Genomic DNA, 27,489 nt, shown 5'->3' on the forward strand with positions numbered 1-27,489 from the left:
ATAGGATCGCAGATATCTTATAAAGTATTCAATGGTGTTATTAATGAAGGATAAATGTAAGAACATTTAGAAAATAAAATTGAAAATCTAACCAAGATATGTTGTGGTCAGCTTAGTAGGGCCACACGTCTGTCCTGATCACTCTGACACCACCAAAATCGGAACTCCAAACCAGAGGTTATATTTGGCCAAGGTGGTGGGGAACCTCGGAAAACAGAAATAGTGAGGTATCAGGCGGTGAGCCGTGGACAGGAGAACCACATGCTGGAGCAGACTAACTGCCTCTTCTTGTTCATCATGTCGTTGACCTGTCTATCACTTTTAATGTCATGTGAATACAGAACATTTATGCACAAGTCTGGATATTTATCGGTAATAACTTTAGCCCATTTATTAAACTAAACATTTCGCCATGGGTGGCTGTATCAGGATTGAAGAAATCACTCGTGGCGAAACATTTCCTCTATGTCCTGAAGTGTACTCATAGCTACTAATAGTACTAATAGCTACTCGTAGTACTAATAGCTTAATAATCTTATATTACTGAGAAATATGTATGTCCATTTGTGTAGACATCTATATGAAGTCACAGTTGCTACGGCACAGGCACGCAAGTAAGCTGTATAAGTAACACATGTACAACACTTAGGTATCTTTAATCCGAAACGTTTCGCCTTCACAGTAGGCTTCTGCACTAGAATACAGAGTTCTGCTCCATAGCCTAGAACATTAATCCAGACTGTGGATCAGAACTCTTCTCCGGGCTGAGGGACTCACCAACTCCAGGGTGATGGATTGATTACATCGTCTTAATATCGTCTTTACATCTCTACTGCCTCCTCTGTATTCGACTGAAGAAGCCTACTGTGTAGGCTTTGTAAAGACCCACTGTGGCTTTGCAATCCTGTCTTGTACCTCTGCTCACAGAATGAGCTGTGTGTGCACAACAAACCAGCCGCTCAGGAGGCATTGTAAAAATTGACTTTTACCAAGCACATTGACCGTCACGGGTTTAGCGTTTTTGTAAATATAATACTGTGATGATGATAATAATAATAATAATAATAATAATAATAATAATAATAATAATAATATAAGAACAAGAATATAAGAAAGAAGGAACACTGCAGCAGGCCTACTGGCCCATGCGAGGCAGGTCCAAGCCTCCTACCTGCTTAAGCCAATGCCCCAACCTAGTCAGGTCAGGTCACATTCACTTAAGGAAGGAACACGGCAAGTGACCCACACTAACTCATGCATTTATCTAACCTATTTTTAAAACTACACAACGTTTTAGCGTCAATAACTGTACTCGGGAGTTTGTTCCACTCATCCACAACTCTATTACCAAACCAGTGCTTTCCTATATCCTTCCTGAATCCGAATTTTTCCAACTTAAAAACCATTGCTGCGAGTCCTGTCTTGGCTGGATATTTTCAGCACGTTATTTACGCTCCCTTTATTTATTACTGTCTTCCATTTATACACCTCAATCACATCCCTCCTAATTCTACGTCTTTCTAGAGAGTGCAGATTCAGGGTCCTCAGTCTGTCCTCATAGGGAAGATTTCTGATACATGGGATCAACTTTGTCATCCTCCTCTGTACGTTTTCCAGAGCATTTATATCCATTCTGTAATACGGTGACCAAAACTGTGCAGCATAATCTAAATGAGGTCTAACCAAGGATATATAGAGTTGAAGAACAACCTGAGGACACCTATTATTTATGCTTCTTGATATGAAGCCAAGGATTCTGATAGCTTTATTGCGAACACTTATGCACTGTTGTCTTGGTTTTAGATTACTGCTAACCAGAACTCCTAAATCTTTTTCACAATCCGTAATATTAAGATCTACATTATTTAGTTTATGTGTGGCATGGTTATTTTCCTGTCCAACATTTAGAACTTTGCATTTGTCTATATTAAACTGCATCTGCCACTTCTCCGACCACTGCATCAGTCTATTCAAGTCTTCCTGGAGTGCTCTAATGTCCTCGTCAGAATGAATTGGACGGCCTATTTTGGTGTCATCGGCAAACTTGTTTATGTCGCTCACTATGCCCTCATCAATGTCGTTTATGTAGATTGTGAACAACAGGGGGCCCAACACTGACCCCTGTGGAACACCGCTCATGACGCTTCCCCACTCTGATTTCTCCCCATTTATGCAAACTCTCTGCTGTCTATTTGTCAGCCATGCCTCTATCCAGGAAAAAATTTCTCCTATCCCATGTACCTTAAGTTTCCTCAATAGCCTCTGATGTGGAACCCTGTCAAAAGCCTTACTGAAGTCCATATACACAATATCATATTCATTACCATGATCTACCTCCTCAAATACCATAGTGAAAAAAGTTAATAAATTCGTAAGGCAGGAACGCCCCTTTGTAAAACCAAGCCGAGATTCGTTGATTAATTTATGCTTTTCAAGGTGGCTACGAACTGTCTCGGCAATTATTGATTCCATAAATTTTCCCACTATGGAGGTTAGGCTTATTGGTCTATAGTTCGAAGCTAAGGACCTGTCACCTGTTTTGAAAATAGGTATTACATTTGCCATTTTCCACTTATCTGGCACCATGCCCGTTTGTAGTGATATGTTGAAAAGATTAGCCAGAGGTTTGCTAAGCTCCTCTTTACATTCCTTTAGAACCCTTGCATACAGTTCATCAGGGCCTGGGGATTTGTTAGGTTTTAATTTATCTATTTGCCTAAGGACCATATCACTTGTGACCCTAATCGTGCACAGTTTATTATCGTCCTGTTCTACATAATTTTATTATTTCTGGAATATCGCTAGTATCTTCCTGTGTAAAATCTGAGGGAAGTATGTGTTAAAAATTCTACACATTTCCTTATCACTGTCCATGAGCTGACCCGAGGAACTTTTGAGTGGGTCTATCTTGTCCGTGACCTTACTTCTGTATACCTGAAAAAATCCTTTTGGGTTAGTCTTCGATTCTCTTGCAACTTTAACCTCATAATCTCTTTTTTCTTTTCTTATTCCTTTTTCTATTTCTCTCTTTAACTGAATATATTGATTTCTTAATTGCCCCTCTCCTCTTTTGATTTGCTTATATAGGCCTCTCTCTTTTGACCAGTGAGATGTTTTAATCTATTGTTCATCCATTTAGGATCACTGTTGTTTGATCTGATTTCCCTATTTGGAACATAAGTTGTCTGAGCAGCTAGAACTATGCCCTGGAAAGCGTCATATCGGCAACCATCACCACCTACCTGACCCTTAGTCAGGTCATTCCAGTTCAGCCCACCCAAGTAATTTTTCAGTCCTATGAAATCAGCCAAGCGGAAGTCAGGGACAGAGACTTGATTGCCATTATTAAGGAAATTCCACAATATATTAAAACTGAGTGATTTGTGATCACTCTCCCCGAGCTCATCATTAACCTCAAGATTGTTAATTAGCGTTTCCCTGCTGACAAGAACCAAGTCAAGCAGGTTATTTCCTCTAGCTGGTTCTGTCACAAACTGTTTTAAAAAACAATCCTGAATCGTATCAAGAAAGCTAATATAAATAAAGTATATAATACATCGGGTATACACAGAGAGATGTATTTTGCTAAACGTATTCATACTAAGAGTTTAATCTCTGTTTTAGAGAGTAAAGTATTCTTGTCTGGTGGTGGAAAGGTTACGAGCAGCATCAATGACCCCAGTGTAGACAGTAGGCTTTAAACCCCGTTACATTAATTCAAAGCATGTAAAAGATTGAAGCAAACTCTGTGAATATACGCAGAAACATTAACCACTTGGTGTGTATACCACTTGTGCGTCATGTATAGATTTTTTAACGTTACCGGCCGTCTCCCACGGAGGCTGGGTGATCCGACAAAGAAATCACTTTCACTGTCATTCAATCAGTTGCTGTATTACCAGATGAGAACTGACATTACAGTTCAGATGACCCTTCGAACCACAACATCCCCATACCTCCTTTAGAATGCAGGCACTGTACCTTCCACCTCCTGGACCAAAGTCCGGCTAACCAGTTTCCATGAATTCCTTCATCAATGTTACCGTGCTCACACTCCAACAGCACGTCAAATCATAAAAAACATTTGCCTCCACCCAGACCTAACAGCACTGCTGTAAGATAAGTGGCGACTAAAATGCCGAAAACAAGGGGCTAGTAACCTCTTCTCATGTATAAATTATCAGAAGGACAAAATATCTAAATTATAGATATTAAAACACATCGACTGCCAAGGTCATTAAGGCTACAGTTTGACCAGTCACGAACCATTCACTTTCACTCGAGTTTATCTACCCACGAAGGGGAAAGGTCTGTATTCTATTACAAATATGTTGCCGGGAGGGTGCCAAACACAATAGTGTTGCCCCCTGACAAAGCTTGGGCACTTGCGTACCATGACCTGACAAAAGACACAGTGTTGATCCTGGCTAAGTGAACACTCTTCACTCAAACTTAAAACCGTAAATATCTAGCAGCCTCACGTGCATCTCATTTGGTCTGCGTCTGCATAAGTTGAATAAATACACAGACGAGGACCAAAAATCAACAGGGATATGATCTATATATTTAAATAACTATTGTATACCATTTAAGGGTTTGAATACCACACATAACGACATCTTAAGAGCAAACTAGTTTAATAATCTAATTTATTTCTTAATGTATAACTGTGTGAGTCTTGGTAATCTATAAAAAGTGTCACATTAGGTACCGATAAATATGTGAATCAGACACATGTACAAAGTTTGGAAACTTTTGCTGGGATACGTTTCGCTCACCAGGGACATTCTCAGTACGAAACTGAGCGATGAAAACATGTGTAAACATAGCAAAGAAGAGCAGGTGTAATGTAGGCTTGACATGTGGAGTATAATTGCTCCACCTGACAGCTGTTTCTTGCGGACCAGGACCAGTTTAGCTAAAACTTTTAAAACGTTAAAACACTCGGTGTTCTGTTCTTTATCCTTGAAACTGAAAGCTGCTGATTAGTAAGTCTATTCAGGTATACACAAATACAGTTACATAGATTATCATACATAGCAGCATATGTGTAGAGAACCTGGGATAACCCAAAAAATTCAGAGTGACTTATTTCTGTTTGGTGTCAAGGAAACGACGTGTGTGTGTGTGTATGGGTCTTCTTATTCGTCAGTCTAACCTCTCTTCTAGGTAATAATTATGACCATAATTTTTAAAAGGGTGGACCGGTAAGCCAGCGGAAGTCCTCGGTCAGATGGCCAAAAGCTCCAACGGCGGTTCATCATATAGCCAAGACCCGCGATAGGAAACACTTGTCCAGTTTCCTGACAAACATTACCTACCTAACCTAACCTCTGTCTTAATTCACTAGATAGCTATGGCTATTCTTATTACTGAGTTTATCTGTACGTCAGGTATACTTGTGTTCTTTAACATGTGTGTCTAGATGGGAGACAGTCAGGTTTGACTCGAGGAATGGGAGGAAAGAGTCAGTTCCTCAGAATGAGAACCTTAGCTCAAGAACCATCAGGCGAGAACTTTGGCAAGGTCTCTGCCGTGCCAGGGGCATTTGGGGAAAAACCTGAGGTTAATGGCAGGGATTATCATTGTCACAGCGCCACAACATTTTTCCCTTCCATCTTGCCTCCCTCATTTGTGCGTCCTCTTTTCTTTATTTTACCTCTTAGACCAATAAATGCTTACTATAAACACTATGGATTTTATTGTACTTAGGGCTAAACAAAAAAAATAATTTTTATTTTAAGATTGCAGGAGTCATGGCAGAACACGGCAGTACTATCAGTCTAGATTTTTTCTAGGGGGAAATCTTAAGAGGCACTCATAGCCAGGTAGACTGGTCAAGGACCCAGCCGCTGTTAGTGACGCGAGATGTTTTGCTATCAGAAACTCTCGTGACATTTCGCATTGAGAGATATTAGATATCCTTGCCAGATTAATAATTGTATCTATTATTTCCTGAGGACATAAAAAATATGATTTCTAGGCCAGGTTAGGTGAGATTTGTCAGGAAACATGACAAGTGTTTCCTTCTAGGGGAACAACAATGTTGGGAATATAATATATGCCTAGTTTGTGGGGGATTTTTCTCTTTGAGAGCAGTTGCCAAAAATGATTGAGTTTACCCAAGGTGCTCATTCTGTATAAAAAATTAATATGTTATATGGAACAACATTAATTAAGCTGTTTTGTAGGGCGACTGAATGTTGAGATATCTTAATTAAAGACATTTTTTAATTTTAGTTTTGTATATCCTAGGTTAATATTCCTATATTATATTTTAATAAGAACACCACTTTTAATAATTAGTAACAGTTTACTAACTCACTGTCCAGACATGAAAGTGTCTGGTGAGTAAGACATAGTTGAGTATCATTGTTGTTGACATGTCTGGCCTATGTGGGAGGCTTTGTGAAGATGTACAGTATATTATGTTTTTTATATATCTAAGACACCCACTAGATATCTGTAATGACTATATTAAACACATTGGTACTTAGCTACCATCTGGTTGGCACTTGTTGCTTGGTGTCTGGCTGCTTAGCATAGTGATTCATCTACCGCAAATCAGTCTTCGGATTACCCCTCCCCCATCCCCTTCCCGAATTCAGTCTGAGTAATCCACAGTTTTGGGGTTGTTAATTAAGGACCAGTAATGAAGTGAGTTAAAGATATTTCTACCAGTCTTGATCACTTTTTAACGTCCAGTAAGTGCGTGTCACGGTGTCATATACCGTTATTATATAAGATTATTAAAAAACAATATTAATAATTTTTTTGTACATTAATTATGAATTTTTGGGTTGTGGGTTATGTGGAAAATGTTGATACAGTATTAGCATAAGCAAAATATTTTATAAGAAGAAAAACGGCAATTGATTTGCTTATTATATAGCACGGCTTGATAAGAATTAGTGCAGGAGAAAAAATAAACTTCCATAAGGATAATTCGACAATCAATGAACGAGGCCGAGACACCTTTATCATAGCCAGTCAGTACGCAGTATCCCATCGACACCATGCCTAACCCTTCTAGGGCAGGGTAGGTGCCTGAGCCCGAGCCTTTAGCTAATAAGACTGTCATTCCTATTTGCCCCCTTAGGGCGGGGATGGCAGACCAGAGAGGCCTAGCTTGTGGCTAGGCCTGGGGACAGTTAGTCCCAAAGATGAGGAGGTACTTGTGCCTCCTCCCATGGGAGACTTAGGTCTCAGACACTCCCTAAAGAGGGAGCCAATGCCGGGCCACCACTTGGAAAAGGCCCGGGCCGGGAGAATACCGGCTAATCTTTAACTAACTAACTAACGCAGTATCCTATCCCAAGACAAAACTACATCTTTACAAAGCACTCATTCGTCCTCTACTCTCTTACTTTCCACTCGCTCTGACGTTAATCGCCAAGACAAACGCACTAAAATTTCAACGTATCCAGAATCGTGCATTACGTTGGGTGTTGGGAGTGAGGTGGGACGAATTTGCCACCAGTGAATCTCTCCACCTCACGACAAACACACCAGCTTTGAACGTATACTTGAAGACACTTATTGACAAACAACTTGACAGACTTGAAACATATCATGACTACTGGACTACATACTTAGCTGATACTCTCAGACGTCCTTACAATGATGTAAATCTTTTTCAATCGTTGTATGATCCGGCACCTCCACCACAATACACATAAATTATCTGACTTTTGCTTAAAAATTCAAATAACTTAAAAGTGCCATTGCCGTATAGCTGTGTCTTTGTGCGTTTTTAGGGCTGAAGTGCTTGCGATGTGCGTTTGCGTCGCCTTTGCAACAACGTGTCCCTGAACCACATCCAGTCATTGCAAGTTGATGTGCTTCCAGTAAGTTGCAGTCAGCACCCGCAGAGTCCCTGTTGTCTTTTATGTCGTCTTCGTTATTGTTTATCCAGGCTTAACAGTTGGGTCTAGTCCTGACTCTTCTCTCTTCAACTCAAGACATTCCTCTCACCGTCTATTCTTCGCACTGTCCCCACTTGCCCCTCGCCCCTCGTGGGTCCTTACCTGTGAGTCCTATCGTATCGTATCGTATCCTATTTGAGCTCAGGCCTATACGATTAATACTACAGAATGAAAGAAAGTAGAAATGTGAATCTACTTTAGGATAGCGCATTACCAGATAAAATTAATAAATAAATGCCAGTGGATGTAGAGTAGTGCTCATGTGTGGGATGGTGTGATCTAGAGGCCAGACATGGCACTAGGTGGGATGGTGTGATCTAGAGGCCAGACATGGCGCTAGGTGGGATGGTGTGATCTAGAGGCCAGACATGGCGCTAGGTGGGATGGTGTGATCTAGAGGCCAGACATGGCGCTAGGTGGGATGGTGTGATCTAGAGGCCAGACATGGCGCTAGGTGGGACGGATCTACGTCGGTATTATCCACTTATAGCTTGCACATTTAGGATCATCGAAGACCATGGATGCCAGGGTGTCTTCAAGAAGGACCGCGGTGGTCATCACAACGAATAACGGAAAAATATACGGCCGTTTAACCGCGGGTGAAGACGATAGAGAACAAGAAATATCAATTTATTACAGTAAGAGGATGGTACATGGCAACCAATGATGCAGGTATTTTTACACACCAAGTAAATAGCTGGCCAGGGATTTAGATGGTGTTTAAATCTGGTTGACGGTGTGGTGGGTTAAGAAGAGGTATTAACAACAAAACAGTGCCAGCGTCTTGACATTTTGAACTCTGAGCTAGTGCTGAAATTCTTACTGTTCATTTATATTTTTCTCGTATATTGAATGTTCAACTCTTTTGTGTAGTTAATTTCCAATCGAAATACAAATTAAGAAAGATGCCATTTATAATTAAAAGGTATTTTAGATAGTAATCGGTGGCACACCAGCCCTTCAAGGTGCATTGAGACTCGTCCTCCGAGCAGTTACTTCTTCACATAAGATTTGCAGAACATTTCTAAGTTAGGTTACGTTATCCTCTATCCATAAAATATAATAAATTATAACATGCCACAATGGAAAATATAAAAGATAAAAGACGATGAAAATCTTAGGCGAGAACAGTAAAAAGGTCGCCACTGGGCACGGCTAGAACAGTGGCCACTTTCAACAGTCACCCATGTGACTGTTATTACAACAGTGCCGTGAAGTCTGTTGTTAAGATGTACATTGACGCTGTTGAGGAGCTCTTGAACGATGACAGTGACTTGGATTTTCCCTCGTCATTCTGCGTTTCAACCTAAATGTTGTCTAGTGCCCGGGCGCTGTCTGACTTCCTGTGGCCCCACTGGAGGTTGGCATTCCAAATCTGAATACCATGGCCCATGTTAAGCAGGTCCAACTCACCCAAGCCCATCCAACCTATATTTAAAGTTACCCAAAGTTCTCAGTAACGCTACCTGGGAGTGTTTCCCTCGTTTACAACTATAGTGCCAAGCAGTGCCAAGCCCAGCCAGTACTTTCGTATATGCTTTTTAAATCTACAATTTGTCCAACTTGAATTCATTGCTGCGAGTCTAATCTTGACACTTTCACTAAATATCTGTATCTAGCCTTCCCCTTTAATAATAATAATAATAATAATAATAATAATAATAATAATAATAATAATAATAATAATAATAATAATAATATCTTTATTTACTACAAGTACCTGTACAAAGTATACAGGCCATAGCTGACAACAATGACATACTACTATATAGAAAGCCTCTTGTTATGCTCAGCATGTCGGGCAAATTAGGTAAGTATTCCAGGATGCGACCCACACCAGTCGACTAACACCCAGGTACTCATTTTACTGATGGGGAACATAGACAACAGGTGGAAAGAAACACGTCCAATGTTTCTACTCTGAAGGAACTGTTCCTTAGCCAAGATAACTGCATTACCAAAATATTGTTTAACAAATACTAAAATCTGTAAGAAGGTATCTCATCAGGGGAAATGCCTTGTGCCGGTGTGGGGCTCTTGATCCAAAGAACTACACTTCTTCCTTGGAGCTAACCAGAATGCTTCCCATTCCCCAGGCGCTATATGAATCCTACGTTGACGAATTTAATTTTGTTTGCGGCTTTTCCAACGAGAAACAAGAGGGGAAACTTGCATAAAAACAACAAGTTTGGTGTTGGGTCAATATGATAAAATGTGAATGCTTCTGCTGGTGTGCTGGCAAGGCTACTGAGGTCGGTGACCCACTGGTGCCCAGCCAACAACCAACACCTGCCTCATCTCAATTGTCAACTGTTTTCTGTTGTCTGAGTTGGGACATTCAAGGTTGTCAGCGTTAAACCAATGTACGCAGGATAGTCTATGTTGCTTCTGCCTACATTGTTCAGTATACAATAGTCTATGTTGCTTCTGCCTACATTGTTCAGTATACAATAACCAATGATACTTTGAGGTCGAAACATAATTGCTTAAAACATATCAACTCAGCAGTATTGTTTGTTAAGGTGTATGAACCTTAATTGTTTGAGATAGTTTTTCAACCTGTTTTATTTCTTTAAGTACTCATAACGCCACCCATCCTCCAACGTGTCCTCCAGTCCATCCTCCAACCTATCCTCCAATACATCCTCCAACTTTGTTTTCTCGTTGAGACAAATCACTCGCTCTAAGAATCACGGTAAAACTCCGCCTTGATAGATTTAAACAATCAAATCTTTTTTTGATTAAGATAAAGAGCAAAAAAAATTTTTTAACTTTTATTAGATTTTGTCGAGAAGAAGCAAGTCAATGAAGTTACAAATCATAAGATAAGAGATAAGATAAGATTTCATTCGGATTTTTAACCCCGGAGGGTTAGCCACCCAGGATAACCCAAGAAAGTCAGTGCGTCATCGAGGACTGTCTAACTTATTTCCATTGTGGTCCTTAATCTTGTCCCCCAGGATGCGACCCACACCAGTCGACTAACACCCAGGTACCTATTTGCTGCTAGGTGAACAGGATAACAGGTGTAAGGAAACGTGTCGAAATGTTTCCACCCGCCGGGAATCGAACCCGGGCCCTCCGTGTGTGAAGCGGGAGCTTTAGCCACCAGGCCACCGGGCCTGGTGTGTCAGCAACCACTAGAGATATAAAATACCAAAGGTAGAAGCTTATAGTGATAAACTAAAGTAATACTTGACGCTCCGAGTGTCTATTCAGCCAGGTCGTGATGGCTATGTTAAGCTGCGGCCGCTGGTAGCAGCAGCTTAGAAGTCTGTCCAAAGGCTTGGCTCTGAGGGTACAGTCGCCTCAAGAGAGGTTCCTTGACGCTGGTGAGGGGCTCTTGATCTAGGGAATTGTATCTGTGCTCCGGTTCCCTGAATTGAGCCTAAAGGCCTTCCATCCCTCCCCCAAGGCACTGTATAATCCCTACGTGTTTAGTGCTCCCGGGTTGGAACAATGAAATGTTTCCTCCCTTTCTCGAACATATTGTACTGGATTTATTTTCCTGTTAAAGCCTACCAGGATATAATTTGTTTGTTTAGCCCACCAGGACATAGTTTAGTTGTTTAGTCCACTTTGACATAGTTTGGTTGTTTAGTCCACCAGGACATAGTTTAGTTGTTTAGCCCACCGTGACATAGTTTGGTTGTTTAGTCCACCTTGACATAGTTTGTATGTTTAGTCCACCTTGACATAGTTTAGTTGTTTAGTCCACCTTGACATAGTTTAGTTGTTTAGTCCACCTTGACATAGTTTGGTTGTTTAGTCCACCTTGACATAGTTTGTATGTTTAGTCCACCTTGACATAGTTTAGTTGTTTAGTCCACCTTGACATAGTTTAGTTGTTTAGTCCACCTTGACATAGTTTGGTTGTTTAGTCCACCTTGACATAGTTTGTATGTTTAGTCCAACTTGACATAGTTTAGTTGTTTAGTCCACCTTGACATAGTTTGGTTGTTTAGTCCACCTTGACATAGTTTGTATGTTTAGTCCACCTTGACATAGTTTAGTTGTTTAGTCCACCTTGACATAGTTTAGTTGTTTAGTCCACCTTGACATAGTTTAGTTGTTTAGTCCACCTTGACATAGTTTAGTTGTTTAGTCCACTTTGACATAGTTTGGTTGTTTAGTCCACCTTGACATAGTTTAGTTGTTTAGTCCACTTTGACATAGTTTGGTTGTTTAGTCCACTTTGACATAGTTTGGTTGTTTAGTCCACCTTGACATAGTTTAGTTGTTTAGTCCACCTTGACATAGTTTAGTTGTTTAGTCCACCTTGACATAGTTTAGTTGTTTAGTCCACCTTGACATAGTTTGGTTGTTTAGTCCACCTTGACATAGTTTAGTTGTTTAGTCCACCTTGACATAGTTTAGTTGTTTAGTCCACCTTGACATAGTTTGTATGTTTAGTCCACCTTGACATAGTTTAGTTGTTTAGTCCACCTTGACATAGTTTAGTTGTTTAGTCCACCTTGACATAGTTTAGTTGTTTAGTCCACCTTGACATAGTTTGGTTGTTTAGTCCACCTTGACATAGTTTAGTTGTTTAGTCCACCTTGACATAGTTTAGTTGTTTAGTCCACCTTGACATAGTTTGGTTGTTTAGTCCACCTTGACATAGTTTGGTTGTTTAGTCCACCAGGACATAGTTTGGTTGTTTAGTCCACCTTGACATAGTTTAGTTGTTTAGTCCACCTTGACATAGTTTGGTTGTTTAGTCCACCTTGACATAGTTTGGTTGTTTAGTCCACCAGGACATAGTTTGGTTGTTTAGTCCACCTAGACATAGTTTGGTTGTTTAGCCCACCAGGACATAGTTTAGTTGTTTAGTCCACTTTGACATAGTTTGGTTGTTTAGCCCACCAGGACATAGTTTAGTTGTTTAGTCCACTTTGACATAGTTTGGTTGTTTAGCCCACCTTGACATAGTTTGGCTGTTTAGTCCACTTTGACATAGTTTGGTTGTTTAGTCCACTTTGACATAGTTTGGCTGTTTAGTCCACTTTGACATAGTTTGGCTGTTTAGTCCACTTTAACATAGTTTGATTGTTCTGTAGTATGTGAATAGCGATCGATTTTCATGTAATACATAAATATTGTTCCTCCATAAGAAATTCTCCTATTTTGATAATTAAAAAGCCAGGACGCTAACTTAAAAAGCAATGGTATCGTAATGAAGTTGATAGAGATGTGCAGTCTTGACAACAGTGTTGAGTGGAAACTTAAGCTTTTGGCTTTCCCTACCTTGATAGTTATTATTATTATAATCAAGGGGGGAAGCACTAAACCCGTAGGATTACACAGCACCTCTGGGGGGATGTGGAAGGTATTCAGATTTAATTCAGGGAACTGGAGAACATATCCAATTCCCTAGATCAAGAGCCCCTCACCAGCGTCAAGGAACCTTTCTTGAGTGGTTCCCTAGCTTGAGAGAAAGGTGGAGCGTGCCTGGGTTGTCCCTACCATGACTGTACATTAGTGGGAAAAGTAACCTATCTCTGAGCTGAGATCCTATATTATACCGGCCACCCACACTACCATATGCTTGATATGCATATTATCTTGAATAATGGAAATGATATTCAGGAGGATAGTGGAGCAACTGGAGAACAGTGAATACATAAATGGGAACAAGAATGATCAGAGAAGGAAAATCCTGTCTTGCAAATCCACTGGAGTTCAAAGACAGGGTAATAGAGATTAAGCAGGAAAGAGAGGCGAATATAGCCTGTATATTTTCAAAATGTAGGAAATCATTCGATTTTAGACCATACTAGACACAGAGGGGCGAGGACTGACTTAAAGACTTAAGAAAATTGAACCAATGACTTTTAGAGGATATGAGGACTAGAATTTACAAGATAACGATGTATAAGATTCTCAAATGATTTGATAGTTCAGACAGGTCAAACTACGTACGTACCTGTCGTATGTAGTTAAGTGGAGCCAGAAATCGAAACTCAATCCCCAGCAACCACAACTTGGTGAGTACAAAAATAAAAACTAGAAACTTGTTGGGTGTTGGCTTCCCATATTCCACATTACTGTAATAATTTTATTCTACCTTTGATATTTCTTGGGTAGATACCGGATTTTCCTGACACTCGGCCATTTGATAAATTTGACAGTGGATGCACCCACAGACCTGATAATATGCAACATGGATAACTCTGCTATTTTTGAAAATGATCATAATTATTGCAGCCATTCCTTAACGAATGTGTCGAGTATTTTCGTATTTATTTTGCAAGTCTTGGCAAATAAGTATTTTTTCTTCTGTTACATGCTTCAATCAACATTTATCCAGTGTAGATTAACCTGAGCCAGCCTCTCTTGAGTAATCTGACTTTACCTAAGTTATGTGACTCGTTCACCAAACAAATGTAATGAATAGTTTAGATAAATTACCGAAGAATTTTCACTTTGAAAGTTACCATGATTATAATATTGTATTTTTAGACCCCCTCCCTCCCAAAAAAACTATTATGAGATATACAGTGTGAAGATGCTATTGAATACCAAATGCCGTGGTAGTTTAGATCTTCATACACGCCAGAAAACCTGGGAACTAATATAGTATTATACATTTTAAGGGTGGAGTGTTTATCTGAAAATTGTGACCAGATTTTACGAATCTAATCCTGTATATGTAACTGCCCCTTGAGTTAGAATATACCTAGAAGCAGAAAGGGGAGATAGGGAGCCTCTTTATGACAATGATTTGGGTGTTAAAATTCTGATTGGTTAATTTTGGTGTGCCTTTCATATTACGAGGTTTAGTAAGAGCGTTAATATTGTGCAGGATGTGTAGTAACCAGTGTTGTGTTGCAGAATATATGGAGAAGCAACAGAATGGCCAGCAACCAGTGTTATTGCAGGACATGATAGGGTAGCAGTAGGGTATACATGTAGTAACCAGTGTTGTGTTGCAGGTCATGATGGGGTAGCAGTAGGGTGTACCTGTAGTAACCAGTGTTGTGCTGCAGGTCATGATGGGGTAGCAGTAGGGTGTACCTGTAGTAACCAGTGTTGTGTTGCAGGACATGATAGGGTAGCAGTAGGGTATACATGTAGTAACCAGTGTTGTGTTGCAGGTCATGATGGGGTAGCAGTAGGGTGTACCTGTAGTAACCAGTGTTGTGCTGCAGGTCATAATGGGGTAGCAGTAGGGTGTACCTGTAGTAACCAGTGTTGTGTTGCAGAACATGATAGGGTTGCAGTAGGGTGTACATGTAGTAACCAGTGTTGTGTTGCAGAACATGATAGGGTAGCAGTAGGGTGTACCTGTAGTAACCAGTGTTGTGCTGCAGGTCATGATGGGGTAGCAGTAGGGTGTACCTGTAGTAACCAGTGTTGTGTTGCAGGACATGATAGGGTAGCAGTAGGGTATACATGTAGTAACCAGTGTTGTGTTGCAGGTCATGATGGGGTAGCAGTAGGGTGTACCTGTAGTAACCAGTGTTGTGCTGCAGGTCATAATGGGGTAGCAGTAGGGTGTACCTGTAGTAACCAGTGTTGTGTTGCAGAACATGATAGGGTTGCAGTAGGGTGTACATGTAGTAACCAGTGTTGTGTTGCAGAACATGATAGGGTAGCAGTAGGGTGTACCTGTAGTAACCAGTGTTGTGTTGCAGAACATGATAGGGTAGCAGTAGGGTGTACCTGTAGTAACCAGTGTTGTGTTGCAGAACATGATAGGGTAGCAGTAGGGTGTACCTGTAGTAACCAGTGTTGTGTTGCAGAACATGATAGGGTTGCAGTAGGGTGTACCTGTAGTAACCAGTGTTGTGTTGCAGAACATGATAGGGTAGCAGTAGGGTGTACATGTAGTAACCAGTGTTGTGTTGCAGAACATGATAGGGTAGCAGTAGGGTGTACCTGTAGTAACCAGTGTTGTGTTGCAGGTCATGATAGGGTAGCAGTAGGGTGTACCTGTAGTAACCAGTGTTGTGTTGCAGGTCATGATAGGGTAGCATGAGGGTGTGTAGCAAGCAGTGTAATATTGCAATTCCTGTGATAAGTAGCAGCAGCAGCATATGTAGTAACCATTGTTGCTTTGCTTTGCAGATCCTAAGTGATGGGATAGCAGTAGCGGGCAGCCATGTCACAGCGAGGTAACCGGCCTCGCTCCTGGTGCCCCCGGGGGGATTCTCCCCTTCGGCTGCCGGAGGGGAGCTCTATCCCCTCCCCAGTGGCCGCCCCGGGGGTGCAGGGGCTTCCTCCAGCAGTAGCTTCCCCACGCTCAACACCCACACCCTTCAAGCTTCGACGTTTCGGCATGAGCACTGAGCGGGCGGGGTCACCATGCACCTCCAGCCTCACGCCCGCCACCGTCCTGCCCGCCCTTCACATGGCGGCCGCCCAACTGGAGCAACAGCAGCAGCAGCGTCAGGCTGCTCAGTACGCTTCTGCTACTCGCAACACCTCAGAACACTTCACAACACAGTTCTCACAGCAGTCCACAGCACAATGTGTACAATACCAAGAGCAGAAATCATCCAAGGTAACACACCAACAGGAGATGCAACAGACTGGGGTATTCTACCCTGTGCCACAACACCCCACCTCCCCGCCGCCCAACATACAGAAGTCTGCGGTTAGTACCACCACTGAGCACTCTCAGTGCTCACTATTATACGTGTTCTTAGTGCTCTCCTCACCCCACTAGTATGTGTGTGGCGGATCCGGCCTCTACAGAACTTTCTTCTTGTTTATGCTTTGCTGTTGTCTTTGTACTTAACAATTTATAAAACTGTATAAATATTTTTCCTGTTATTTTTAACGTATTTCAAGATCAAAATTTATCAATATATTGCACGTAATTAAAATTTTATTTCAAAATTTGGGTCAAGTTCAATTTTTTAGGAACACAAATTCCCCATATTATTATTATTATTATTATTAAGGGGGAAGCGCTAAACCCGTAGGATTATACAGCGCCTGGGGGGGGGGATGAGGAAGGTATTCAGGCTTAATTCGGGGAACTGGAGCACAGATCCAATTCCCTAAATCAAGAGCCCCTCACCAACATCAAGGAACCTTCCTTGAGGGGACAAACTCCCCATAGATCCTACCAAAAATATTTAAAATTGTTTATTTTCAAATCATTGGTGAGAGAGTTGACGTAGTGTACACACACTAAGTCCATTTTTTATATACTGACAGAATTTATTTCGTTCACACAATGGCTGAGTTTTGAAGTTCCCATAGAATGCAAATTATGGTAAATTTATACCAAAAATTACCATGGCGTAAAGTGATGTACCAGGCTGTTACTGCAGCCAGCAGTAACAGCCTGGTTGATCAGGCTCTGATCCACCAGGAGGCCTGATCACAGACCGGGCCGCGGGGGCGTTGACCCCCGGAACTCTCTCCAGGTAAATACATTACCAGACTGACCAACTTATTATTGTCGAGAAATAATGTTATATGCTGTACAGTACGGTGTGTGTAATGATATTGTTATGGTATATCTTTGATATTTATCATAATTTCAGAAATTTTGAAGAGAAAGGAAATCTTGCAAATTTAATTCTGTTTTTTTTTTTTTAATGCGATTCAGAGTTTGACGAAGTTCGAGAACACGATGTGCTAGATTAATATATTTTTTATGGTTCAGATATATCTCCACATTTTTGGTCGATTATATTCATTATTATTATTATTATTAAAGATTAGCCGGTATTCTCCCGGGCCGGGCCTTTTCCAAGTGGTGGCCCGGCCTTGGCTCCCTCTTGAGGGAGTGTCTGAGACCTAAGTCTCCCATGGGAGGAGGCACAAGTACCTCCTCATCTTTGGGACCAACTGTCCCCAGGCCTAGCCACAAGCTAGGCCTCTCTGGTCTGCCATCCCCGCCCCAAGGGGGCAAATGGGAATGACAGTCTTATGAGCTAAAGGCTCGGGCTCTGGCACCTACCCTACCCTAGAAGGGCTGGGCATGGTGTCGATGGAATATATTCAAATTTGTTGTTGTGTATCCTTGTCAAAAAAATGTTTTTTGAAGGACAGTTCCTTGGAAATGCTCGAAAAATATCACATGGCGTTCATGTCTGAAAAATTCTCTTTCTGATCATGCATCAAAGTGTTTTTATAAATCCTTTTTAATTTAAGGAGTTGCCTTCCATTGGTGAACATTAATTAAAGAATTTTGGTTCTGTAGACGTTTATATTTACAACAAAAATACTGCCTACTAATACATTCTTCTTCTTAACAACTTAACAAAGAAAATGTTTTAACAGAAACTTCGATAAAAAGAAAAGATAAGAGATGTTCCTTAATGTCAGAAGTTTTAATACAACGATGCATAGGCTAGTGTTGAAAGAAGGGAATAATAATTTTACTCAAAACTAAATGCCTGGTTTTTTTTTATTATTTAAGCTGATGACTGACATTAGAATCGCTTAGCTGATTCAGTAGCAAGATGGAATATTGCTTATATATTTTTAATTAGTGTAAATTTATGGGTGCATAAGACACACCTATATGGTTTTTTTTTTTGTATGTAGCAGCGGTATATTACTAACTACTATATTGTTTCCCCTGTGTGGTGATTAGCAGGGTCTGCAGCGTCCCTACCGCCACTCCCCCATCATGCTCAGGGACCTTCCAGGGGTAAGTTGCTGCCTCCTCTCTTGTTTTCTCTATATTTATCACATAAATTTTATAAAAGGTTGAAACACTTTCTGGATATATGTATGTGTATAGTCTGTAAATGGAAGACCCGCTCTCACATAAGGAACAGTTCGCAACTAACACAAATTGGAAATGAAACTAGACGATGTCGGTCCGTCCCAAACCCTTATGAAGTCGTGAGTGAGGGAACAAGAAGTATGGTTAGGTGAAGAGGTTAGGCTTTAGACAGTGTTAGGTCACCTCACGTGTGTTCTGAATATTACATTTGACATGTACTGGAATATGCAAGTATGACAGAAACAAAGACGGGACTAAGTCACATTAGCAATGTTATATATTAGAGCCTATTCAGAAAAATTGCTCCATGTAAAGTTTGAAAGAGGAATAGATAATTTTGGAAAAGAATTAGCCGATGATAAGGGAAGCTGTTCGTTTCACCAATATATTGTTTTGAAGCGCATTAATTTGACGATATCCAGAAACATAGGGAGACACAGTGTAGATATTTTTACAAGATTAATAAGTTCAAGATAGAAGAAAGTCCTCTTAGCGTAAGAATAAACAGAGTTTATGAAGTTAGGAAGATGTTCAAGACCAAAGAATGATTGAGGAAGAATGAAATATTCGTAGAGGATAAACTAGGGTCATAGACGAGGAAAAAGTGAGGAACAAGAACACTTATATTAAAAAATTGTGCATGATGGAACTAATGAATTTACACGCCACCATGCTCAGGTTTATGGTAGAAGGGGGGAGGGGGGAAGCCAGTTACAGAGCAGTGAACATAAACACCGAGGAAAGGAAGTAGTGAATTAAGATTCCCTTTCAGCTTTAAACTTAATAGTATGAACAAAAAAAAGTTAAGAGAGACACACAAGTGTTGAAAGAGACTTATCAGTAGAGTTTGAGGGTAGAGAGAGAGAGAGAGACAGAGAGAGAGAGACAGAGAGAGACAGAGAGAGAGAGACAGAGACAGAGAGGAGAAAGATATCTACATGGCTATGCCACAGAAGAGGACATCAACAATCGTAAGTAGAACAGTTTCAAAACATTTCATATTCCACAGAAAAGTTTATTAATAGTATTTATTATGATGCTTTTTCTACAGAAAAAAAACACATCAGGAATAGGGAGATGAAGTAGCCTGTACGTTCTGTACCCTCGTTGTGTATGTACTGTTGACACCTGACTGGCTCTCTCCTATCCTCCCTTCACCTCACCTGACTTCTATTTCCACTGTTCTCATTCCAATATTGGTAATGGTTTATTTGGTTACTCACGATTTCGTGAGTTATTACTACAAAATATTACTTATCCCAAAATATGAGAAAGCTACCCTAACCCCAAGAAATTCTTGATTCCCTAGGTTTTGCAAAGGACACTGGTCATTAACATAGGTCTACAGTCTACTGTCTGTCCGTATAACCATTCCATTTACAACATAGATTTTGCCAAATTTCAGCTTTTTCTATATTTTACCCAAAGCAAGGTCTAACTACGGTCAAATAGGATATTTTTCCCAGGCCCGGTGGCCTGGTGGCTAAAGCTCCCGCTTCACACACGGAGGGCCCGGGTTCGATTCCCGGCGGGTGGAAACATTTCGACACGTTTCCTTACACCTGTTGTCCTGTTCACCTAGCAGCAAATAGGTACCTGGGTGTTAGTCGACTGGTGTGGGTCGCATCCTGGGGGACAAGATTAAGGACCCCAATGGAAATAAGTTAGACAGTCCTCGATGACGCACTGACTTTCTTGGGTTATCCTGGGTGGCTAACCCTCCGGGGTTAAAAATCCGAACGAAATCTTATCTTAACCAGATCCTGTTTGAGCGGAAAAATACAGTGTTATGTCGGCTCTCGCCACCAGTTGGCGCCACAGGCGGCCGCCTATACCATTTACGCACATGACCGCCACTGCTTGGTAACAAGAACGTGTCTAAGATCACCCACTGCCACACAGTGCATCTTTTCTGAGGTTAAGAATAATACTCTTCTGTGTGGTTGCAACCTACACAGTTCGCACTAGTTATACAAGACTGGTGTGGGCGTGCCTCGTGTATACATATGGGTCTTCCTGAGTGTTGGGTGATTTTCAGTGTATGCACGTGTCTGGTCCTGTCTGTACGTGCGTGGTTATGTCTTAAGTGTGTGGACGTGTCTGTATGTTTGTATGATCCGTTTATTAGACTAAGATTATTATTGTGTTATAAAGGGAAGAGTAGTTGATAGTACGGCATAAGGTCAGTGGCTCATAGTGTGAGTGAAAGTAATTACAATGACCTATTAAACAAATACTTATTATTAGATATGGACGCGTGATAGTTGACCATAGTGGATGTTCCTTTATAATCTAAGAGAACTGCAGCCTCGCCTTTTTTTTTTTTTACTGAAAATGAGGGTAGGTAAGTACCTAGGCTGGAGTAGTGGTCGGTTATATGGAGAACCTAGTAGTAGTCGACTGGTGTGGGGTTGCCTCCTGGGGGACAAGACTAAAGGGCCCCAGTGGAAATAATAGACAGTCCCCGATGACGCATTGACTATTTTTAGTTAGTCTGGGTGGCTAACTCTTCCCGGGTTAAAAATCCGAACAAATCTTATCTTAAAGGGGTAAAAAGGAGAGTCTTGTTTTTTTCAGGAGCCTCGTTCTCCACCATCGTCCAGGCCGGGTTCCGTGGTCTTTAGAGACAGAGTAAGTATATAGTCTTCACATCATTTACTTAAAGTAATGATATTTTAGCTCTGATTTACTTGTAACAATATAGCTAATGGAATGTAAATAAATGTGATAGCGTTTAATACAGAGTAATTTGTAATGTAATTAATCATTAATCATGAATATATTTTTTCATGGTAACTGCATATTAGGTGGAAGGCAGAAATATCGACAAGCTGTGTAATAGAAAGACATAGCAGAGAAACAATGTTTACTTCGTCTTGGAGTGAAACGTGTAATAAAATCTTTCTCTGCTACAAGTACCGTTGTATTACCGAACTATAAATTGAAGTTATTTTGGTGTAGTGTATTTTGCTATATTAAAGTCACTGTCAGTCTCCGCTGTGTGTTGACAGTGGTTTGTTTCGCTGTCACAGGAGCCGTGGTCTCCCACATCCACTTCCAGGCCGACATCTGCCATCATGACTCAGGCAAGTGATATCACCTAGCTACTTATCTACCCTCCACTCACACCTACTCACCACGCTATTAGCTACTCACCCACCACATTCATACCTACCTGTCCATCTACCCTCCACACTCAAATCCAACCATCTGTCTACTCTTAAGGCATTCACAACGCTAGCGTTCCTCACATTTCCACCCACCATATCCTCACCCTCATTCACATACATCCAGCTGCACACAGGAACAACCACCTGTCATTCACATCCAGCCGCTTGAATACAGGAACAGCCACCTGTCATTCCACGAAAGGACAAAGTGGATGTATTTTAAATATAATCGCAGGTCACCTAACCATAGTCACATGACCAAAGTCAGGAGCAGGAACAAACAGTTACAGGAGCAGGAACAGACAGGAGCAGGAACACAGGTGCAGGAACAAAGACAGGTGCAGAACTGGGCAGGTGGTGTATTTTAGTCCATGAAATAGTGGTGTAAATAATCTTGGTACATATAAACAGCTATGCACCTTGGTGTTGACCCTCTCATTAGCTAAGGTAGTTAAGATCAGTGCCTGTAGTTTGCACGAGGGTCATTGTGGCCACAATCCACCTATACAATAACATAAGCGACTCTAATCACAATATAGGGATATATGTACAGAGACAAGCATCTCTCGGTGTATATACGCTTCGGCCACCAGTTAATATCCTTGGTTATACACACTATATCCATCCTGTGAGGGGAGTCAAGAGATTACAGAGGCACATAATAGATCCAGGAGACAGGGTCCTAAAGTTCTGATAACCAAAATTAGGTGTCAGAACTGTGTGTCAAGGGGGGGAGGGGTGAAGGGAGCTACAGGTCATCACTGTATTGAAAGGTTGTGACACTGAAGGTATCCCTCAACGCATGACGTTTTCTGTTTTAGGATCCCAGGTCCCCTTCTTCAACGAGCTCTTCCTTCCCACACCGAGATAGGGTGAGTCGCTACACTAACTGCTTTCATTTTTCTCTTGCTTCAGCTTTTTTTTTAGGCCAGCTACAAGGATAAAATTTTATTTGCAAATTGCTGCATAGGATTTTATCGTTTTTAATCTGATTTTATGCTTTTCTATGTTTTTTTTGTTAGCTGGTGTGAACATTATACTCTAGTGAACGTTGCTATTACTTCCTTTGAGCGAATACCCTTTCTAGCATGCCATAATGTTTCTTGGATGCTCGGTATTTTGTATTCATGTATACGTTTAAGAGTAGTTTTAGGTATTTCTAGAGTCTATTTGTTGAAAAATACTTCTTAAATTATCTCCATTGAATGGAAGGGAATTCTAGTGACCTTTACACCTTTAGATTAATATAAGAGTTTGCAATATGATTGTCAAAGAGTGTGTTTTACTGTTTAAGAGCTTCATGTTTTTATAGAGCCTGGCATGCTTGCTTTCTCGTTGTTTTTATTGTTTTTTTGTAAGGTTTCTAGTAATGTATAGTACTTACTAAAAGAACTTTAGGTATTTCTTGGTATTTATAATGCTTTCTGAAGTGGCTTGAGTGTTTTCTTACGCTTATAGTGCAATATTACATCACTTCAAGGTGTTGATATATCTTAGATTGTCTTTAGTTTCTTCTGGGAGATTAAAGTGTTTTTTGTCACAATTCTAATTCCTGTTTAGCGTGTTATGAAGAATAGGTCATCCATGGTAATTAGCATTATTTTCCAGGCCCCAGGCACTAACTTTTCCCCATGAATATACAAATATATGATAAAAGTTGAAGGTGACGAGGTAACACTGTCTGCTGCACACCTTCAGAGAGAGATTTAAATTATGGTGTCTGTGCACTCCTGGCTACTGATTGAGTAATGGTGAATGTGTTTTCTTTGGTTCACCTGCCTTGGTGGCTCACCTGCCTTGGTGGCTCACCTGCCTTGGTGGCTCACCTGCCTTGGTGGCTCACCAGCGTTGTGAAAGGTAAACTTGGCCACTCGGCGGGGATGTTTGTAGTGGCAACTTGATACTCTACATCACGGTATGCCTGAAGTATACCTGGAAAGGGTTTCGGGGGTCAACGCCCCCGCGGCCTGGTCTGCAACCAGTCTTTGGGGTGAATCAGGGCCTGATCACCCAGGCTGTTACTGCTGGCCGCATAAAGGAATCTTTTTTAGATATATTTTCTTAAATTACAGCCTCGTGTAAACACCTTCACGAGATATTTGCATCTGTCTGTTTTGACCATGAGAATGCTGCACCTTCAGTTTTTTAACTCTTCTAAATCAATAATGGTTTTTTATATTAGAACTAAAAAAAAACTGTGTGTGGCACAACTGTTCTTCATTTATTATTATAATCAAAAAGAAGCGCTAAGCCACAAGGACTATACAGCACAACTGTTCTTCAAGGTCAGGGACTGACCACCTTATAAACGGCTTCTTTAACGTTGAGGGATTGATCACCTCTGTATCTGACTGAAGAAACTTTTCAACAATAGACTCGGCTACACCAGTTATCTTTACCTCATTACCACATCTTACAACCAACCTAGGGACCGGTGACGTGGCGTTCCACAGGGGAAATTTTTGAGTCCCTCGTTGTTTTTCATTTTTTATGTAAACGACCAAAACGACAGAATTAATATCAACGCCACTTAACCTGACCACACAAAACACAGGGCGACAGAAATTGGATGAACACTGTGGGCAGAAAAACGGCAGTGCTAATCCTGATCGGCTTCTGATCCAAGGAGCTGGATTTATCCTCTTGGATCCAACCTGAATGCCTTCCAACCCCAGGCGATATATGACCCCTGCGTGCTTAGCGCTTCACCCTGATTAAAAGAAAAGGAATTAGTAGAGGAAGACACGAGAAACAGTCAGGTATATTTCTTTCCAAAACCTCTGGCCTACACAGTAGCTTTTGCAGTCGAAGGAAGAGGTGGACTCTAAGAGACGAACACATCACAATGCTGTCACCCCTGTCAGTGTACCTTAATTAAGGGATTAATCCTGAAGAACTGTGTTGAGACAGTCACTGGAAGGACATAGACCAGAAGCCAGTAGTATCAGCTTTATTGTACACCACGGACATCAACATATTGTACACCACGGACAACAACATATTCTACACCACGGACAACATTATATTCTACACCACGACAACATTATATTCTACACCACGGACAACATTATATTCTACAACACGAACATTATATTCTACACCACGACAACATCATATTGTACACCACGGACATCATACTCTACACCACGGACAACATCATACTCTACACCACGGACAACAACATATTCTACACCACGGACAACAACATATTGTACACCACGGACAACAACATATTGTACACCACGGACAACAACATATTGTACACCACGGACAACAACATATTCTACACCACGGACAACATTATATTCTACAACACGGACATTATATTGTACACCACGACAACATCATATTGTACACCACGGACATCATACTCTACACCACGGACAACATCATACTCTACACCACGGACAACAACATATTCTACACCACGGACAACAACATATTGTACACCACGGACAACAACATATTGTACACCACGGACAACAACATATTGTACACCACGGACAACAACATATTGTACACCACGGACAACAACATATTGTACACCACGGACAACAACATATTGTACACCACGGACAACAACATATTGTACACCACGGACAACATATTCTACACCACGGACAACATCATATTCTACACCACGGACAACATATTCTACACCACGGACAACATCATATTCTACACCACGGACAACATATTCTACACCACGGACAACATCATATTCTACACCACGGACAACATCATACTCTACACCACGGACAACAACATACTCTACACCACGGACAACATCATACTCTACACCACGGACAACAACATATTCTACACCACGGACAACATCATACTCTACACCACGGACAACAACATATTCTACACCACGGACAACAACGTATTCTACACCACGGACAACATCATATTCTACACCACGGACAACATCATACTCTACACCACGGACGACATCATATTCTTCACCACGGACAACATCATACTCTACACCACGGACATTATATTCTACACCACGGACAACATCATACTCTACACCACGGACAACATCATACTCTACTCCACGGACAACATCATATTGTACACCACGGACATCATATTCTACACCACGGACATCATACTCTACACCACGGACAACATCATATTGTACACCACGGACATCATACTCTACACCACGGACAACATCATATTCTACACCACGGACAACATCATATTCTACACCACGGACAACATCATATTCTACACCACGGACAACATCATATTGTACACCACGGGCAACATCATATTCTACACCACGGACATCATACTCTACACCACGGACAACATCATATTCTACACCACGGACAACATCATATTGTACACCACGGACATCATATTGTACACCACGGACAACAACATATTCTACACCACGGACATCATCATATTCTACACCACGGGCAACATCATATTCTACACCACGGACAACATCATATTCTACACCACGGACAACATCATATTCTACACCACGGACAACATCATATTCTACACCACGGACAACATCATATTCTACACCACGGACAACATCATATTCTACACCACGGACAACATCATACTCTACACCACGGACAACATCATATTCTACACCACGGACAACATCATATTGTACACCACGGACAACATCATATTCTACACCACGGACAACATCATATTGTACACCACGGACAACATCATATTCTACACCACGGACAACATCATATTGTACATCATATTCTACACCACGGACAACATCATATTCTACACCACGGACAACATCATATTCTACACCACGGACAACATCATATTCTACACCACGGACAACATCATATTGTACACCACGGACAACATCATATTGTACACCACGGACAACATCATATTCTACACCACGGACATCATATTCTACACCACGGACAACATCATATTCTACACCACGGACAACATCATATTCTACACCACGGACAACATCATATTCTACACCACGGACAACATCATATTCTACACTACGGACATCATATTCTACACCACGGACAACATCATATTCTACACCACGGACAACATCATATTCTACACCACGGACAACATCATATTCTACACTACGGACATCATATTCTACACCACGGACAACATCATATTCTACACCACGGACAACATCATATTCTACACCACGGACAACATCATATTCTACACTACGGACATCATATTCTACACCACGGACAACATCATATTGTACACCACGGACAACATCATATTCTACACCACGGACATATTAATAAAGTAATTACAGAATATTCAGCTGGCCGAGCATTTTGATGGTCAGGTAACTTCCGCTACTTGACCTTTACAATTATTGACCTTCTCAGGTCACCTGCACCTCTCCCACTATCTTCACTCTGCCTATGCCTATATATTGCCACGTTTTACCTGTAATTTTTACATTTGAAAATCTCGGTTTTCTTCATTCTGTCTCCATCCCGTCTTTGTGTCTTTGTTCTGCGTCTTGTTAGTATTCTATATCTCTCATGCGTAGCTAAATATTACTGCTGTGGCACAGAAAACATGAAGAGTACAAGAACTGGACGGTGCTACTTTGGTTTGTAATGTACGTGTTATAAATCTACTTTGGGATGATATCTACACTTGCATTGCCATCTACGTATCATGACTCTACTTTGATATGAGATCTACA

The 27,489-nt window shown here is 41.0% G+C and overlaps 1 protein-coding gene across 12 annotated transcripts in view; it reads left to right on the forward strand.

The window, feature by feature from the left end:
* LOC128684052 (uncharacterized) overlaps window positions 1-27,489 on the forward strand; it is a 1,018,196-nt gene that overhangs the window by 86,387 nt on the left and 904,320 nt on the right. For 7 of the 12 annotated variants that reach the window (XM_070091648.1, XM_070091672.1, XM_070091678.1 and 4 more), the window contains exons 2-6: window positions 15,996-16,524; window positions 18,484-18,540; window positions 21,196-21,249; window positions 21,651-21,704; window positions 22,610-22,660. In XM_070091648.1, the coding sequence (XP_069947749.1) occupies window positions 16,030-16,524; window positions 18,484-18,540; window positions 21,196-21,249; window positions 21,651-21,704; window positions 22,610-22,660 (711 nt within the window). In that variant the 5' untranslated portion in view covers window positions 15,996-16,029. The remainder of the gene's footprint in view (window positions 1-15,995; window positions 16,525-18,483; window positions 18,541-21,195; window positions 21,250-21,650; window positions 21,705-22,609; window positions 22,661-27,489) is intronic. The other 5 variants (XM_070091658.1, XM_070091705.1, XM_070091711.1 and 2 more) reach the window with 3 other exon arrangements.

This window comes from Cherax quadricarinatus, chromosome 3 (genome assembly GCF_038502225.1).
Source record: "Cherax quadricarinatus isolate ZL_2023a chromosome 3, ASM3850222v1, whole genome shotgun sequence".
Lineage (NCBI taxonomy): Eukaryota > Metazoa > Arthropoda > Malacostraca > Decapoda > Parastacidae > Cherax > Cherax quadricarinatus.